The sequence below is a fragment of the Mastigoproctus giganteus genome, chromosome 13 (genome assembly GCF_048544385.1).
Source record: "Mastigoproctus giganteus isolate SK-2022 chromosome 13, ASM4854438v1, whole genome shotgun sequence".
In the NCBI taxonomy this organism is placed as follows: Eukaryota; Metazoa; Arthropoda; class Arachnida; order Uropygi; family Thelyphonidae; genus Mastigoproctus; species Mastigoproctus giganteus.
The window spans coordinates 13,172,983-13,192,361 of record NC_143587.1 but is presented as its reverse complement, the minus strand read 5'-3'; the positions used below and the strand labels follow the sequence as shown (position 1 = coordinate 13,192,361).

Below are 19,379 nucleotides of genomic sequence, written 5' to 3'. Positions count from 1 at the left end.
TTCCCCCTCCTGTTTAACATTTATTTCGTCATCTTCAAGAGAGCATTAGATGGAAGAAGTGAAGGAATATCTGTCAGTGGTAGAGTGATTAACAACTTTTGCTATGGAGATGTGCAACTAATGTGCAGGACTTACAGATACTCCTCAATCATGTGAGTGAAAAAGTGAAAGAATGGGCCTCGGGATTAATATCAACAAGACTAAGCTCATGGTCCTTAATGGGACAATGCCAACACCTCCCCTCATGTTAAACAGGATGCTGATAGAGAAAGTTAACAAAATCAGATATCTAGGCTGTTGGATCAATGACAAAAATGAACAAGATAGGGAAATAAAAGCAGGGATTGAAATGGCCAGGTAGTATTTTCTTAAAATGTGACCTGCATTGTGCAATCTAAACCTGAATCACCACCTTAGAATCTGGATGATGAGATAACCCCAGGGGCTCACATCTGTTGAGTATGGGCTTGGCACACCCAGGGTCCTGAGCTGGATATAATCATTCTTCTCTTTCTTGGTGATTCCTTTCTACTTCTGACACACACACACACACACACACACACACACACACACACACACACACACACACACACACACACACACACACTCTCTCTCTCTCTCTCTCTCTCAGGGTAACTTGGTTATTTTTTTTTGGCTGGTGCAGCATAAGTCTCGGGCTTCCTTGCACCATATGGCTAATAATAATAATTACAATTAGTCAGTTTTGTGTATGGTGCCAAGACATAGACACTGAAAACTAACACCTCAAATAGCTAGAAGCATTTGAAATGTGGACGTACAGAAGAACGATAGATACCATGGACAGCAAGAGTGACCAATGAGTGTCCTGCAGAGAATTGGAAAAACCTGTGAATTGCTAAAGGACATAAAGAAAAGAAAAACAGCATATCTTGGACACCTGATGAGAAACAACAAATACGCAATTCCACGGCTAATTATTGAGGGAAAAATGAAAGTAAGAAGAAAGCCTGGGAGAAGATGTACATCATGGCTTGATAACATTAAGAATTGGAAATTCTTAATGTTATCAAGCCCTGAACACCAAGCAGCTATTCAGAGCTACCAGTGACAGAGAGATATTTGCCGTGGTGGTTGCCAACCTCTGTTAGGAGAGGGCACACAGAAAAGAAGACGACAATATGTAGTAACTTGCATTTGTCATTGTTAAAACTTTAACTTGGTCCTTGAGGTTGTCACAGACATTCCCTCAGATATGCCAGACAAGCTGTACTTGCTACCTGGGAGTCTAAAATGCTGATGGAACTGATATTTGTGTGACACGCAAATCAAGTGGACCCAATTTCAGCGAAGTCCGGACGGTCTGTGACAGCCAAATCCCCTACTTGCTCCTTCATGATGGTAGGACTGTTAGTAATCCTGGGTATAACCTCCATGCACAAGTACATGGTGGGTGACCACCCAGGTGTGAACCAACATAAGCAGGGTTCGAGGTGTGGCGCACACACCACATGGAGAAATTCCACCCCTCTATGTTACCAGGCAGCACTAGGTGGTAGATGACTCATCAACAGGTGCCATACCACCACTTTGCTTATTGAAGGCTTGAAGTGGTGGAATCCATGTTTAGTCTCAAGAGTTAAGTTCTGGTCAACCCTTCCCCATCTCTTCCACCATGCAGTATGATTGATGACTTTTGAGGTTATGATGAACATCGTGGCGAGATCCAATATTCCTTACATTTCGAGGCTACAGCTCTAAAACAGTGTTCGCAGGCCGGCCACTAGTTAGTACACTGGACGGAACCTATTGGTAACTCTCTAGGAGGCTTCTGGATCAGCTACTGTATAATCTTGCTACCTCTACTCTGCCATATACTGACTGGAGGGAGTCCGAGTAGTGTGTATGCGGGGAGCATTATCAAGGCCACGTTATGTCAAGGATCTGGGTATATTCTTACCATGTGTGTACGCCATATCCAAAAATTTCATTACTTCATACAGCATGCCCCACCCTTTTTCATTTCACAAATATACGTGGTCTCAATTCTAATCTCAACAATGTCCATTTCCACTTGCAATCTGCCAAACACCATGTACTTTTTCTGACAGAATCTCAGTTATCGGTTGATTCAACTACTGCTCATCTCAGATGCCCAAATTATTCGTTGTATGATTCCATTCACCTCAAAGGTGGTACTTGTGCATATGTCCGTTCTGATATTCCCTGTCAGAGACTTGGTAATTTGGAATCTCCTCTCTTTGATCTTCAGTGGCTTAAAATAACTCTACCTCATTGTGTCAAATTCATCTGTTGTCTCTCTACCGTTCTCCCAACTCCACTAATCACTTGGAGCTCTTTGACTTTCTCCCTTTGCAACTTGACTTTCTCCAGTTCAACTTTCCTAACAGTGAGGTAATTTTCCTTGGTGATTTTAGTGTTCACTACTCCAGCTGGCTTCCATTTTCTAGCCACACTGACCCTGTTGGTCGAGATGCTGAGGCTTTTGCAATTACTAATGACCTTGCACAGATTGTTCATTTATCTACAAGAATACCGGACAATCCTAATTATAAAGACAACACGCTTGATCTTTTTCTCACAAACAACCCTTCTAAGCACATGATCCAAGTGAGAGGTCCTTTAGGCACTACAGATCACAACTTGGTGGTTGTCTCTTCTCCAATGGAGCCTTTATCTCATGGCTATTCCTAACCTCGTGTTGTTTGGCATTACAAGAATGCAAAATGGGATGACCTGCGAGATTTATTTTCTTCTTTTCCTTGGTCGGATTACTGTTTCAAAACTTCTGAAGTCGACGTTTGCCCAGATCGTGTCAGTGAAATTATTCTTGCAGGAATGGAATCCTTTATCCCACACTCCACTTTAAAATCCCGTCCTTTATCTAAACCTTGGTTTTCCCATAAATGTGCTAAGGCTGTTCAAGAGAAGAATGTTGCCTATCGTAATTGGCTTGTTTCTAATTCTTCAGTTTCATTTTCTGCCTACACCAAAGCTCGCATCAATTGTAAAGCAATTATTAATCAGTCCAAACTAGATTTTGAACAGGCTGAGTTGAAAACTTGCTTCTTGCCCTAATGGTAGCCGAGCATTCTGGTCTCTTGCCAAAGCTATTGGCCGCAACTTTTGCCCACCTCTGCTCCCACCTCTGTCCAAACTAGATGGCTCTGTTGTCACTTCAGCCAAGGATAAAGCTGACCTGCTAGCATCCCATTTTTCTTCCAACTCATGTATTAATGATCTTGATAAAACACCTCCCACCATTCCCAACATGCTCCGTTCAATGCCTCATGTGGTCTTCCATCAAAAGGATGTCAGAAGGATTTTGACGAATCTTGATGCTAAGAAAGCTCCAGGTCCCGATGGTATTTCTCCACTTGTTCTCAAAACCTGTGTTCCTGAACTTACTCCTATTCTTTGCCGCCTTTTTTTCACTTTCTTATTCCAGAGGTGTTTTTCCTTTTGCTTGGAAATTTGCTCATATCCAGTCAGTTCCTAAAAAGGGTGACAAATCCCTCCTAACCAGTTATCATCCCATTGCAATTACTTGTACTCTTTCTAAAGTAATGGAGAAATCAATTAACCACCAACTCTTAAACTACCTAGAAACCTTCCTTCTGATCAACGATCGCCAGATGGATTCCGTCAGTGTCGATCCACTGGTGATATTCTGGCTTATGTTACCCATTTATGTACTAATTCAATGGAAAGGTTCGGTGAAACACAAGTAGTTGTTTTTTTGACATCTCAAAGGCTTTCGATCGTGTTTGGTATAAAAGTCTTCTAAACAAGCTTCCATCTTATGGTTTGCCAACTGTTTTTTGTAATTGGTTATCCAGTTTTCTCTCTGATCATTCACTGAGGGTGATGGTAGATGGCTCTCTGTCTTCTAACTTCTCCACTAATGCCAGTATCCTCCAAGGTTCAGTTCTTTCCCCCACTCTTTTCCTCTTGTATATTAATGATCTTCTTCCATTGATTGGAAATGCTATCTATAGTTTTGCCGATGATAGCACATTGCATTCCACTCTCCATTTTGAGAATCCCTGCCCTGCTCAATCAGCTGCAACTTCTCGAAAATATGCTACCAATTCCTTAAATGCCAATCTCCAATGGGGCAAAGACAACTTAGTTGATTTCAACCCTTCTAAAACTCAGTCTTGTCTTATATCTCGCAAAAAGGATTCTTCTGCTCCTGTTCTTATCTTTGGTGACACTCCGATTTCTAGACAAAATTATATTTCTCTTTTGGGGATTACCCTGATTTCTAATCTCTCTTGGCACAAGCACATTAGAAATATTGCTTCCTCTGCATTTAAAAAACTTGGTTTTCTCTTTCGCTCTTGCCATTACTTTTCTTCCAACCAGCTGCTCACTCTGTATAAATCACAAATCCGCCCTGCCATGGAATATTGCTCCCACATCTGGGGTGGTGCCCCCAAAATCTCTCAGGTTTCTTGATTCCATTCAGAAGAGGGCAGTTAGGTTAATTAATGATTCATCTCTAACAAAGTCTCTCCACTCACTCTCATAAACATATTCTGCTGCATGCCTCTTCTATAGATATTTCTATGGGCACTGTTCTTCTGAATAGTTCTTCTATAATTCCCGCTCACTCTTTCAAAACAGTCCGACCATGTGCCACCACTAGCCACCATCCATTTAATGTCCAACTTCAAACTCACAGAACCAACTTTTCATCTTCCTCATTTATTCATTCAACTGCCGTTTTCTGGAACAACCTTCCATCATACACATTTCCTGAAAATTACACTCTACAGAAGTTCAAGTCCAATGTCAACAAATATTTTCTTTCGTCTTCTCAACCTCCAAGCACGGTTCTAAGTACTATAGGTTCTAATACCTCTCGTGCTTGGGGTTTACATAAAAAGAAAAAAAAAAAACAACTGCCATTTCTCAGCACTTGTTGCAGTAACTCATCCTGATGACTGTCTTTAACCACCCTATCAACCTTTGTATCATCTGCAAACTTTATGCATAGCTGTAACTTTCCCTTATTGCTCTAGTTTCCACATTGTAACTTTCCACTTTGCTCTAGTTTATACAACGCTCCTCTACTTACGTACAAACGACTTACATACAATTTGTATATACATTCAAAACACAAAGCTTCTCATAATTAATAAAAAAAAATTGTATATCAAAAATATTGACAGTTTGAACCACGCGCGCGAAGTGCCAAAATCAGCTGCTATGTACAGTGAACCCCTGCTTTAAGATATTTATCCATTCCGAAGACCCCATTGTATCATGAAACTATCACAATATGAACCCAATAACACTTTGTTTTTTTGGTAATTCGTTCCAAGACCTCAGAAGTTGAAATTTTTGCTATATAACTAAACTATTTATCTCTCTAAAAGGTCATTTTTATAATGGAAAATGTGTTGATTTTATATAAATTTATGTTGAATAAGCACAACACAAAAATTACTTTTAACTGAAGGATGCAAAAACAAAAACTTTGTTACAAATCGGAAAATGCTGCTAACACGTTTACAAACACTTCTACTGGCTGAGAGGAAAGACTACGTGGTCCGGCCAGAGACAATCGTAAGCCTTGAAATAAATAAGAGCCATGATCGCTAAAATCAGCTGCTTTGTAGAAACAAATTTCAATAAACCAATCCAAACCACATTAAAATGCACTACACTTTCCCCATTTATTGTTCTGGAAACTAGGGTTTTTCGTCCAGCAAACAGAAAATTGACCACAGAATGCACACAATTTACAGACAGTATAAATGGATCAATATGGCCTTAGTTGCTAATGCTTCTAAAAAATGCTACTCCAACACCGTTTATTGCTATGTTTGGTTATAAGAATCAATTTTGAACAACTTTGTGATATTTTTCTAAAGCACATTTCTGGAGGTTACTACCATAAAACAAAAACAATTTGCAGTTTCCATTTTATTGTGCTATTCTGTTTGTGCAATCTATTATAAACAGATAGTAAACTAGATCTTATTGCATTTACAATACACTAACACTGATAGCTGGAATTCTGTGGGTTTTTACATTATTATGGTAAAATGTATTTCCCCTTCCATGAAATCTTCAATCATATAAAACATAAATAAATTTTCAGAATCATCTCTTCATTCCTATTTTCACGCTTCGTAAACTTATTACTCTGTATCTCACTTGTGCATATCATGTCAGTTGCAATTTGTTCATGTAATTGATTGCTTATCTTTTTTTACTGTTTTAAATTTTAAAACAAAAAAATCCTTGTTTATTTTTATTCTTGTATATTGTATTTTGTTTATACGCTATAGATTACTAGATTAATATACGCTTTACAGGTATTAGATTAAATTACTTTTGATTAAATACTGTAGTCTTCATAATTATTCATTGTGCATTTTTTCAGCCTCATTTAATTTGGTTACAAATTGTAAAATGCTGTAACCAATACTGTAAGTATGGCCTGATGAAGTTTGTTGGGGATTATAATCTCTGTGTGTTGTACTGTACTGTACTGTATATTTATTTAGCACCTATAAGACGTAAGTCAAGGAGTGCCTGTATATGATATAAAAATTATTTTTTGCATCCAGTGACTCCATAATTTTCCCTCAAACAGATGTTAAGCTAAAAGGTCTGTAATTACATCACCTTTTGATCCACCTTTTTGAATTGGGGATATATTCGCACAGCTCCTGTCCATTGGGACCTCCCCTGAATTCTCTCATAATTATGGCTAAAGGCTTGCTTATCTTCTTTGCTGCCTCTCTTAATATTATTTGATAGATCCCATCCATCCAGGTGCCTTTTTTTACGTTCAGCTTCAACGTTCCTGTTCCACTTTCCTTTTCGTTTTCACAAAGTCATTTAGCTCCCCATTGCAGTTTGATAAACATCTGGCATCCCCTCTAAAAATTCCTCATGTGTGAATGTAGATGCAAAATACCTCTTAAATTTACCATCAACCTCAGCAGGGTCATCAACTGTTAACCCATTGACATTAAGTGGCCCAATGTGATTCAATCCCTTCCTTCTATTGTTTATATAATCATAGGAGTCACTGATGCAATAAAAATTTGGACTGAATTTTGTTTTGTAATAGTGAACTAGTAGTTTTAGTGATAATACTGTTGGAAAGTATATATATTATTAATATATTGTTTTATTTCCCACATAACAATACTTTCCCACAATTCATTATAGGATGGAACCTTCAATATTCACACAGTGAGAGATGGTCATTTCATTCAGACATTGACACCTCCTGGTTTGGATTGTAAAAATCAGACAGTAAGCTATATCACTCTTTCTGAAATGGGATTTCTTTGTGTGCATTGTCAGCCTCTGCATTGTAAACAAGATGAAAAGGTAAGTCTGAATGTACGATATTTTTTTTTGGAACTGAATTGGAACTGCTCAAATATTAATACTTTCGCTGCAGTGTTGTAATTGCCACAGTATTGTTGTTTGTCGTAATCAATTATGAATAACATTTATTGGGAAAAATAAGAGGAATAAATACAAAGAGATGTTAAGATGTTAATGAAGCACATTACTTCATTAGTCTGATCATGGATAGTGTTCTGTTTCCACCAAATTAAGCTTAGTCTTATGTGTAAGATATTTAATTACACCTTAAACCAATGCTGTTGTCCACAGTTCAGCTTGAATTCCGAATATCTTTGTACATCAAATATCACCCAATAGTCAAATCCACTATGGATTTAATAATCAGAGACACTATGTAAATCAAATATCATCACCCAATAGTCAAATCCACTATGCATTTAATAATCAGAGACACTACCAGAACAGCTGTTTCTCATCCACTATTGCCTCTATCGATGAACGTATGTACTTAATTTGAGTGATTATCCAAGAAACATCCAAGCTGTTTCTGGAAGGCCAAAAGTTTTGGATATTAACATATACATTTTATTTCTATATTAAAATATCCTATGTATAAAATGAAAGTTAATGTTTTTGCTTATTTTCAGCTTTCAGTTTGTCACGAATGTTAATTCTTCTCTCTCTCTCTCTCTCTCTCTCTCTCTCTCTCTCTCTCTCTCTCTCTCTCTCTCTCTCTCTCTCTCTCTCTCTCTGTGTGTGTGTGTGTGTGTGTGTGTGTGTGTGTGTGTGTGTGTGTGTGTGTGTGTGTGTGTGTGTGTGTGTGTGTGTGTGTGTGTGTGTTCAGAAAAGTTCCTGGAATGTGTTTTTGTTTTTTAATCAGATTAAATAACATTTCCCAGAAAATAGTCCTTGAATACATTTTTTCCTAACAATTAAATTCTATCAGTATAGTTGAAATGACAATCCTTTGGCAATTATTTTATCACAAAAAGAAATTGTAACAATATAAGCACTATTCCAAACTTTACTCTTTCTTTAAAAGTTCTTATGGTATTTTTTAGAAACTCTTCTAATTTAAAAGCCTTTGATACTGTTGCACGTGGAAGACTGCTGCACAAATTGGAGCATTGTGGCATTGGAGGCAAATTGCTGCTATGGATAAAGGGATGGTTGAGGGGAAGAAGACAGAGAGTGGTAATCAGTGGACACTGCTGATCATGGACTGATGTTATTAGTGGAGTCCCTCAGGGTTTAGTGTTGGGTCCATTATTGTTTTCTGTATTTATAAATAATATTGATGATGGTATATCAAGCTTAATGTCTACGTTTTTCAGACGATACAAAGGTTAGCAGTCGTTAAGGACACTACTGACGCTATGCTGCTGCAAGAGGATCTGGAAAGGTTGAGCAGATGGGCCAAGAGGTGGCAAATGAAGTTTAACATTGACAAATGTAAAGTACTACATATGGGAAACAGCAACCCCAGAGCAACGTATCCACTCTGTGGGACTACACTGACAGTGGTAGAGAATGAAAAGGACCTGGGGGTAATTGTGCAGGCAGATATGAAGTTTTCTGAGCAGTGCAGACAGGCTGCAAGAGTAGCTCATGGTGTCTTGTCAATGATATACAGGAATTTTTCTAGCAGGGATAAGGAGGTGATTTTTCCCTTGTATACGGCAATGGTCAGGCCACACCTTGAGTACTGTATACAGGTCTGGAGGCCTCATTTCAAGAAGGATGTAGAGCTGCTAGAACGAGTACAGAGAAGGGCAACAAGATTAGTGAATGGAACAAAGGGTTGCTCTTACGAAGAAAGGCTTAAGTGTCTCGAGGTGATCTGATAGAGGTGTATAAAGCCTTGAATGGTTTGAGCATGCTCAGTGCTGATGGAATTCTTCCTCTTGCTCAGAATAATCACCTGAGAGGGCATAAATTAAAATTGAGGAAAGACAGATGTAGGATAGATGTGCGGAAATTTGCCTTTAGCCAGCGGTTAGTTGGTTGGTGAAACAGACTTCCATCCCTTGTTGTGGAAGTTGATAGCCTAGATAAATTTAAGGCTCAGCTGGATAGGTATTTCGAACAAAAGGAGGGGTGAAGTGGAAGTTTTTTTTTGTTTTTTTTTTGGCTGATGCTGCATAAGCTTGCTTTCTTGCATCATATGCCTCTACTAATGCTAATGTGCCAAGCATTGGAAGCCATCTTATCTTTGTAGTCTTGATGGAGGTCATTGTAGTATCTGCCATGGAGTGTCTTCTTCACCCATCTTTCTGTCTTTGTTTCTTCTGTCTCTGTCAGTGTGGTCTCTTTATTGAGATTGAATGTTATGTGCCATTTGTCCATCTTTCCTATACCTTAGTAGATTGGCACTGTGTTTTCCTAGAAGTAATCAAAGTAACATCTATTGCCGACTTTGGGAGGTGTTGGCAGTTCTTGGTCATCATTATCCTGGTAAATCTCCTCCAGCTCTGTGTTGGTCAAACCTATGATCTTGAAGGAATATGTTGGTACTGGGACTGCATAAGTGTTTATGGCTGTGACCATGTTTCTGTCGTTCAGCTTTAATTTTAGTAGGCTTTGCAGTCTCTGATGGTATTTCTCGGTGAATTGGGCCTACATCATCCCCAGATATTTGTATATCTCTCCTTCTGTCATGGTTTCAATCTCTTCAGCTGGTAGTTTTATCTGACTAGATGTCCTTGATGTAATCCATGGATCTTGCATTTGTCTAGGCCAAATTTCATCCTGATGTCAGTGCTGAACTCTTTAATGATTGGAGTAGCTGTTGAAGCTGATTCTTAGTTGCAGCATAGAGTTTAATGTTATCCATGTACATCAGGTGAGAGAAGATGTATAGGTTATTCCTCCCTTCTTTTAGAGTATACCCATACTTGCTATTATTGAGCATGGTGGACAGTGGGTTGAGTGCTAGACAGGACTATAGTGGGTGCAGGGTATCTCCCTGAAATATTCTTCTAATGGGTATTGGTCTGGTTGTGATGTTTTCAACCTTGATGGTGGTCCTCCATTTTGCCATGGTTGCTTCTAGAAAGTGTCAGGTCAGGTTGAATTTGTAGATCTTCAGTGTCTCTATCAGCCAGCTATGGGGCACGGAGTTGGATACCTTGTGGTAGCTGATGTAGGTGGTGCTTCTTGTAGGTTTGCTCCATAACTGCAGCATCAGTGGTCAATTGCTCCTTGCATCCTCTGCTCTTCCTACATTCCTTATGCTGGTCAATAATCTTATACAGTGTTGGGAGACAAATGATCGATCCAGGTTCGTGGTGTCTTTGTCCTTAGCCTTCAGGTAGGTGATTCCTTGAGTTAGACTCTGGGATTGTGTCAGGGTACCTTATTATCTGGGTAAACTGCTTGTGTGAGAGAAATAGTTGTGGGACTTCCAGATCAACTGTTGTACTTCTTCCTCCCGAATCCTCCATCGTTTCATCTCTTGTACGTTCTTGGTTTTTCTTCCTTTCTAGATCTATCCAAGGTGCACAGCCGTTATGATAACTTTGTTGCTCTACAGTTTTCCCCAGAACTCCACAAGTACCTTCTGGTTGGAGGTGGAGCGGATTTCATCTCCACAAAATTAGATTCCTTCTACCTAGAAATGCAAGCTACACTGATAAAAATTTTCTCCTAGAGCCTTTTCTCTCAAGTTAATCCACAAGGCTTTAGCATATAATCCCTTCTATCGTGTCTGGGCAGAATTGCCGATGCATACACTTTCTGACCTAACTTGCTGCATTTTTTCAGCATAGTCCTATATTTATCCAGCAGTTGGTCAGGTCGTGTAGGTTTAATATCATTAGTCCCCACATGAATAATAATAATTCTCTGTTTACCTCCCTTAAATTAATGTGACAGTATGTTAGCAGCATCATCAATTGTTGCTCCTGGCAAGCTCCTGTTGCTCCTGTAATAAAGATAGGTGGTCCCTGTTCTGGACCACCTATCTTTATTACAAATATGTTGCCCATTTCCCTGACAATTGAGTACCCCTATGAAACCAGATCACTTTTGACCAGAACAGTCTGCACTTCACTATTCTTTACTGGGACCTGAATCGAGGATACATCACTTGGCAGGTCACGAGATACTTGAATTTCTGACAAGCTCCCAGTTACATCTGTTTCTAGGGCAAGCACTTGTTTAATCAATGACTCAAATTCTTCTCATAATGCACCAAGTTCTAATTTGAGATTGGTACACTCCTTACATCAGTTGCAAAGAAAAGAATCATCAGATGAGCTGGGTCTGTCTACTAGACCAGCCCTAGATACATGCCACAGGCTATATGTATAACGAAGTTGCAATCCCACCGGAAATGCCTGCAGGCATTTCCGTTTGAGTCTCGTTGTCCCTGGACTTTGTACTGTAAGTGGATCTTGTAGCAACCATTATTTAAGTAAAATTTGAATTTTAGAAAGGTGTCAAAATTTAATTTACAATATATTTCAGAATTTTTGTTAGCAAAGTATTACAGAAATTAAACTGTTGACAAAACTTTAACCACTAAATAAGTTAAATTTAAGCTGCTGAACGAAAGTTAGGAAGTTCCTGCCAAATTATCGATAACATAGTTATCTGAATATTAAGCTGTAGCTCTCCAAATACTTTACAAATTTAAACTTTCGATGTACTACAGAATTTAAATTAATGGACTATTCAGAAATTATACTGCTGACAACACTTTTAACCACTAGTGAAATTAAAGTTAAGCTACCCAACGAAAGTTACGAAGTTCCCACTGAAATATCAATACCAATTTTAATATTAATCTGTAGCTTTCCAAATACTTATCTAAATACAAAAATAAACTAACCTACATGACTATAGAAATTCAAACTATATATTAACTACAGTTTAGTATATTAAAATAAAATAAAAAAACATGAAAATTATTTCAGAAACTAACCTGCTATGAAGAGCTTTGATCCAAGATTTTGTTAAGGGAAAATCATGTTTAATTACCCTGGTTATTATTGATTTATTTTTAAGACTTCAAATATTATTTTAGAATGTGTTAATTAAATTTAGATACCAATTATATTACAACATAACTGGGACTGTGTCCTGTGATGTGTGTAGAAAATAAACAAATTCCAATGTGTATATGTGCATATCTTGATGTTTTTTTTTTTTTTTTTTGTTGTTGTTTTTTTAATGAAAGAGTAAACAGATAATAATAATAATAATCATCAAAACAAGGGTAAGTAGTGATGATAATAATAATAATAGAAAAAACCATTTCACATCAATTATAATAATATTTTTTTGTTTAATTATTATACAAAAACACATTTTGTGTTTTTGTATAATATTATACAAAAACATCATTTCTATAGAGCTGTATCAGCCAACATGCCAGTTTTGTTTTCAGCAACAAGTAATTTTTTAATTACTTACATGATGTTGAAACTAAAATTAGCACATTGAATCAGAAAGCAAAAATAGTATAGTTGTGCAGTACCTGACAGATCCTTTTGCACAATAATTATTCATGTTCAAAATTTCTTAAGTTTAGCTATATTTAGAAAAGTACTGAAAGTTTCAGCCATTAGCATTGAACATCAATTAATGCACAACAGTTATTTTCAAGACAGACCTGTTATGTCCTATGTGAATATTTCAGTGTTAAATTACACACATGCACATACATATATATAATAGATTGCTCATAACTGACTTCTAAAGCAATATATTTGTCTATTTCAGGATAATAATATATTTGATTTGCTCACAGTGATGAAAATTTAAGTGATAACCAACTCATAATATTATGAGTTGGTTACCACTTTAATTTTATATGTTTGTTTTTTTTTTTCCCCCTAGAAATGTACACTTCATCTATATTCTATAAATGGGAGACATCTGTATCAGAGAGAAGTGTCACCTATTTTGGCAATATGCTGTTCCAAAGATTATGTAATAGTTGGTGGAATGGATGGTATGCTAACAATTTATGAAACATTTAGGTAAGGAACAAAAAAATGTCTCCTCCAATGTAAATAATATAGGAAAGATTTTAATTATTGGCAGTTTAACTATAACTTCAAATTTTAGTGATTTATTTTACAGAATTAGTGATTTTGGATTTTACAGAATAATTTTTGCTTAATATTACATGGCCCCATAAAAAAGTTTGATTTAGTCACAGAAAAAAAATAATCTCCAAAGTCTGTAGCCAAAATATTTTGACCAAAACTAATGTTATGAATGAAAGGAGCAGCCACTTTATAAAAGAATTACTAATCACTACCTATTGTAGTATCAATCAGATTATCTCAGTTAAAAACTTTATATTGAATTGTGGCACTTGACCTTTCTCTGAATGAAAGAGAAGCCATATGTAGGTTTTCTTCTTCTTCCTATCCAGTATTAGGCCTAATGGCCTGTTACAGGGTCTCTCTCTCTCTCTCTCTCTCTCTCTCTCCCCCTCCCTCCCCATCTTTGCAGGGGTCTGCCTCTATCTCTCCTTCCTGGGGTTTGTAGTTTAGTATCTCTTTCGGAATACGGCCTCCGTAGCCGAATGGTCAGGAGCGGGAGTGCAGTAGCACACGCTCTTTGAGTAGACCAGGGTTCAAGCCCCTGACTGCTAAATACAGTCGATCTGCGAACCCGCACTGGACCAGCGTTGGCAGATTATGGTCCATTTCCCTCAGCATGAATAGTTGAGGAGGCTTCCATCCTGCAGTGGGTTGATAATGGCATCAGTTTTTTTTTTTTTTTTTTTTTTATATCTCTTTCGGATAGTGTCTGTCCTTCACCTCTACATGCTGGATTCATCTGTTTCTGTACGAATCGATATAATTCAGTACTGAGGTTGTCTGCAGTTCTGATAGGATCTCTTGATTTCTTTTCCTGTCAAGTCTGGTATAGCCTGCGGTTCGGCTCATGAAACGCATTTCTGCACCAGTCGACCTCCTCCTATCCCCTTTGCTCATTGTCCATGCCTCAGAGCCATATGTTAGGATAGGTCTGCCAAGGGTGTTATGTATCCATGTTCTTGTTTTCTTATGCACTAGATTAGATTTGAAAATATTGTTTATAGTTTTAGTAATTCCTATGTAATTATTTATTTTTTGCTTAGTATCTTTTTAATTTTCATGTGACAGATGGTATCCTATGTATTTGGAAGTGTTAACTTGTTCGATAATATTATTTTCAATGCAGATCTTGCTTCTTATTGGATCTCTTCCTTTAAATGCCATCACTTTTGTCTTTGAAGATGAGATTTCCATATTAAATGATTTTGCTATTTTGTTTAATGAGACAATGACTTTCTGCAATGAGTTCTCATTGTCTTCTATTAGAACCTGGTCATCAACAAAAAGCAGTGTGTCCATTATGTAGGTTATCATTATTATTATATACAAATACTGAAAATTCCCTCAGTAAATTTATATATATATATATATATATATATATATATTTTTTTTTTTTTTGGAGATCATCATCAGCCATTTTCAATCCACTGCAGGATGAAGGCCTCTCCAGCAACTTTCCAGTTGCTTCTGTTTTGAGCACTGGCCATCCATTTACTACCCACAAACTCATGAATTTAATCTATCCATCTCCGCCTTTGTCTTCCAGGTTTTCTTCTAACTCCTCTTGGATACCATTCTGTTATTTTCTTAGTCCATCTGTCATCATGTCTTCAAGCTGTGTGTCCTGCCCAAGACCATTTTAGTTCTTTAGTTTTGATAAGAATGTCCTTTACTTGAGTTTGCTGCCAAATATAATATAATTCGTTCCGTTCTTCGCTGTGTATTTCTCAGCTTCTCTTCCATTCTTTTGGTGAGTGCCTAAGTTTCACTTCCATAAGTCATGGTGGGGAGTATACATTGGTTCATTATTTTACGTTTCAGACAAACTGGGATATTGCTCTTCAGTGAGGCCGCCTCCGTAGCCAGGTGGGCAGGAGCGGCAGTGCGTAGCACACGCTTCTTGATTGGACCACCAAATACAGAGTATGCGGAAAGGTCAGTGAATGACCACCACATATCACCAGAGCAGTATGGCCTTAGTTGCTAATGCTCCTAAAAACCAAAATAACAAATAACAACAACAGCTCTTCAGTATGTGACTATATTTCCTGAATGCTATCCATCCAAAATTTATTCTTCTCTTGACTTCCAGCCATTTATCATTATTACAGCTAATAACTTGTCCCAGATAAGTATATGACTCCACCTTTTCAATTACTGCTCCTTCAATCAATATTTCCCTTTCTGTAGCATACTTGTTCATCATTACTTTTGTTTTAGCCATATTCATCTTTAGTCCAAAATCCTTACTAACTGTGCATAACAAGACTAACCTTTTTTTTTGGAGATAACAAGGCTTATTTCCTAATGATAATTTTTGATATATTGTTATATGTCCAGTATAGTGTTAGTATTAATAAATTTTTAAAAAAATTATTTTAAAAATTATATCTTGCTGTTTATGCCAAGAACCGAACTGGTGACTTTTGTAGACCAGTGATTCCTGCTGCTGTAACCATAAAAATGTCTAAACGGTTAAAGTTTTTCTTGATAAAAAGAAATAGGTTTTGCCTTTTGAAGAAAAGTATTACATAATCATAATAGTAGTCATAGTCTTCCATTATTAATATATATTTGCTCGGCACCTCCATAGCCAGGTGAGCAGGAGCAGCAGTCTTAATTCTTAATTAGACCAGTGTTTGAGCCCGCAACCGCCAAATACAGAGGATGCGGAAAGGTCAGGGAATGACCACCTCATATCCCCGGAGCAATATGGCCTTAGTTGCTAATGCTCCTAAAAACCAAATAACAAACAAACATATATTTGCTCATTAGTACCTTGCTTGAAGATTCAACAAAATAAACTTACAATACTAAATATTCTCTTTTGTACCTTTCTGAGATATCTGAGATTAAACCCTATTGGAGATGGGGAATCCTTTAAAGGCCTTTTTGATCAGTCATCCAGGTAGGTTGGCTAGCTAATCTCAGGCAGAGGGAGTATAACCTTCACTAAAGAGTCATGCTGGTTTTCAGTCTGCTGAACATTCAAATCAGCCCATAAGTGCACACTTATACAGACATAATACACGATAAACCAAATGAACTGGTTTATCCTGTATTGTATTTTCAGGTCTATTCTTGATCAAAATAGGTACTGTGCCAAAAATCCCTAACAACCATCTTATGTACTTTAGCTGCAAATCTAATTTTTTTTCTTAAGTTATATATGTTATGTAGTTGTATAGGGAACTTTTCCTGTCATCCAGACCTCAACATTTGTTTTTTATTATAACAGGCTCAAGTATGTGACATCATTGTCCTTGAATATCCCAATTTTAGCTGTTGGTATAACTCCAGGAAACACTCATCTTCTTGCCAGTCTTCATGATGGAAAATTAATTGTGATTAGTATATCAACAACTAACTTAGGTTGAAGAGAAGAATTGCATCCAATAACTAAAGTGATTGTGGATAAAGCATATGTCACCTTTTCCTTTTTATACAAGCAAGTGACATGGCAATCTATGCATGTACTATAACACAGAATTCAGTGTGATTCTACTTGGAGGATGCTATAATGATCTCAGGCACACATACTTAAATCTGTTTTAACACAGTCTTTCCTCCAATTGAATATGTTTTTATGCAGCAACGGTTTAAGGAAAGCTGGTTCTTCCATATAGGTGTAAGTACTTTTTTCTTTAATATACTTGTACAGGAGTTACCTGCGTTTACAGAATATTATGTATCTCAGTGTATAATATTTCTAATTTTGTTTATTGAACAAATAAATTATTGCTGAGATTTGTGGTCTGTTGTTGACCTTTTAAAAATCTTGTTTAACATTAAATGCTTACTACTTTATGTGGAATATAAAGAAACATTTTGTCTAAGGGAGAGAGAGAGAGAGAGAGAGTTAAATGTGTCAGATCATTTTAATCTTTCTAGTCCGTCATTTTCAGAAATTTTTCATGTTTTCTGTACAAAGACGACAAAATTTTATACTCAATTATGAAAACTCAACTGCTATACTCATAGGTTTACCACTGTTGATATCACAAATCTGAACTGGAGCCATTGCTCAAATTTTATATTCCACATAAACATGCATCTTTGTTTAAGACTGTGTGATACAAGTTGTATAGAGAGCTTTTCCAGTCAACCAGATCTCAACATTTGTACAATTGTTGAATAAATATGTAAGGATATGTTTGCAATTTAAAAGTAAAATGTTGGATTGCAAGTGTGTAGGTGCTAGAGTGTTTATATTGTTGTTAGAAATGTTTTCACATTATAAACTATAGCAATGATTTAGCCCTGTTATGTTAAAGTTTTAATAGACTTGAAGATGTATATTAGGTGAAAAAATATCCTTAAAGGAGAGTTGAACTATAAATATGTTGTACATAGTGTGTATGTATATTCTGAAGGGCAAAAAATATGTATTTAATAAATATAAGTACCAAAAATTTTAGATATTTTAATATATTAGCAATAATTGAAATAATTTTTTTTGTCAGCACCTGAAAATATTAATGGCTGTTGTTAAAAGAAAAAATTCTGAATTAATCCTTGTGCTGAAGCCATCATTGTATGTTCTAATGCTTTGTATATTGGTTGAAAATTTGAACATTTTGAAATGCTCAACCTAATTAAAATGAATTATTGTATTTTATATAACATGTTTATAGTTGATTTTGTTTGAATTTTTGAATAATTCTTTCTCCATTGAATTATTTTTATACAGTTTAATGAAACGTTATTTTTTGTTGTTTTAAACTAGAAACCTAATCAGAATTGCTTAAGAAAGTAATAGAGGTCAGATATCTTTTATTTTTAGCTGTAATAAATCAGAGTTAAGTTTTAATCAGGACAGATTTGGCTAAATTAGTGGCTGCTATTATGCATTTATGATGGCAATATACTAGCTATAAACAAAACCATTGTCAAATAATGTACTTTTTTGTAAACTACAATTGACAGGCATGGTGATAAACCATTTACAGTTGCTTATTCATATGTTATTCTTTCATTGCATTTATAAGAGTAGACAGAGTAATGACTTCACCTTTTTAGTATGTCAACTGCATGATGCATTACTAAAAGAGAGCAGAATTTCATAAACACATCACATCATATAATATTTATCAGAGGAAGATTGTTTCTCTCTCAGAGGAAAGTTCTCAGTTTTATCCCAGAAGAGCATCTTGTTAGTATCTTTCATTTACACATCTTTTCAAATGAATGTGCTTTCTTCAATAACAATCCATGGTGTTTTTATAGGCATTGCTTAGGACAAAGTCTTACAAATTATAATTATAAGTGTGAAATTGCACACAGTCTAATTTAGCACTCTTAATTGGGCTGTGGAAACAGAGCACTAAGTGAATATGCATTAAATGGGGGAGGGGGGGTTATCCATAGAATATAACATAGCTAATTTTAACTGTTTGTGTTTTTGGCTGATTTTAAGCAATATTTCCCTGTATGAAAATATTAAAAGTAGCAGAAATATTTAAAGCTTCAAATATAAACTTTAAATACATAACTTATGCTATAAAACATAAATACAGTATATGATGTTTAATAAAATGCAGAAACCTTACCTTCAAATTACGAGCATTATATGTTATATTCTATTTACATTAAACAGCTTATGATACTGTTGATTTTCAAATCATTCAAACCTTTAAATTTAGTGTAAGACCAAAGCCTGGATACAATCTTTTTAGAATGTCCAATTTATTTTTCAGAGAAATTTTTTTCCAATAGCTTTTTATCGTTGTTGCATTATTCGCACTATCTGACTCATTTGATCTTTTTAATGCCATTTTAAAAAATAATAAAACAAAAAGAGAGAGAAGTGAAACTACCTGTGTAGGTAGTTTCACTTCAATCAGCTGGACACAAAATGCACATAAACCAAAACTAAATTTGATATATAAAACAGAGCTATGATGCTCAATATGTCTGTGTTGATTTCAATATTTGTAGTATAATAAGAGAAATTTACCTCAATATGATACGTTGAACACTTCT

At 36.2% G+C, this 19,379-nt stretch overlaps 1 protein-coding gene across 2 annotated transcripts in view; it reads left to right on the top strand.

Annotated features, from left to right (window-relative positions):
• The window catches only part of LOC150075774 (neurobeachin-like protein 1), a 693,585-nt gene extending 676,605 nt beyond the window's left edge, over window positions 1-16,980 (top strand). For both annotated transcript variants that reach the window (XM_090387670.1, XM_090387669.1), the window contains exons 56-58: window positions 7,195-7,359; window positions 13,183-13,325; window positions 16,636-16,980. In XM_090387670.1, coding sequence (XP_090243796.1) covers window positions 7,195-7,359; window positions 13,183-13,325; window positions 16,636-16,774 — 447 coding nt within the window. In that variant the 3' untranslated portion in view covers window positions 16,775-16,980. The remainder of the gene's footprint in view (window positions 1-7,194; window positions 7,360-13,182; window positions 13,326-16,635) is intronic.
• The last annotated feature ends 2,399 nt before the right edge of the window (window positions 16,981-19,379 follow it).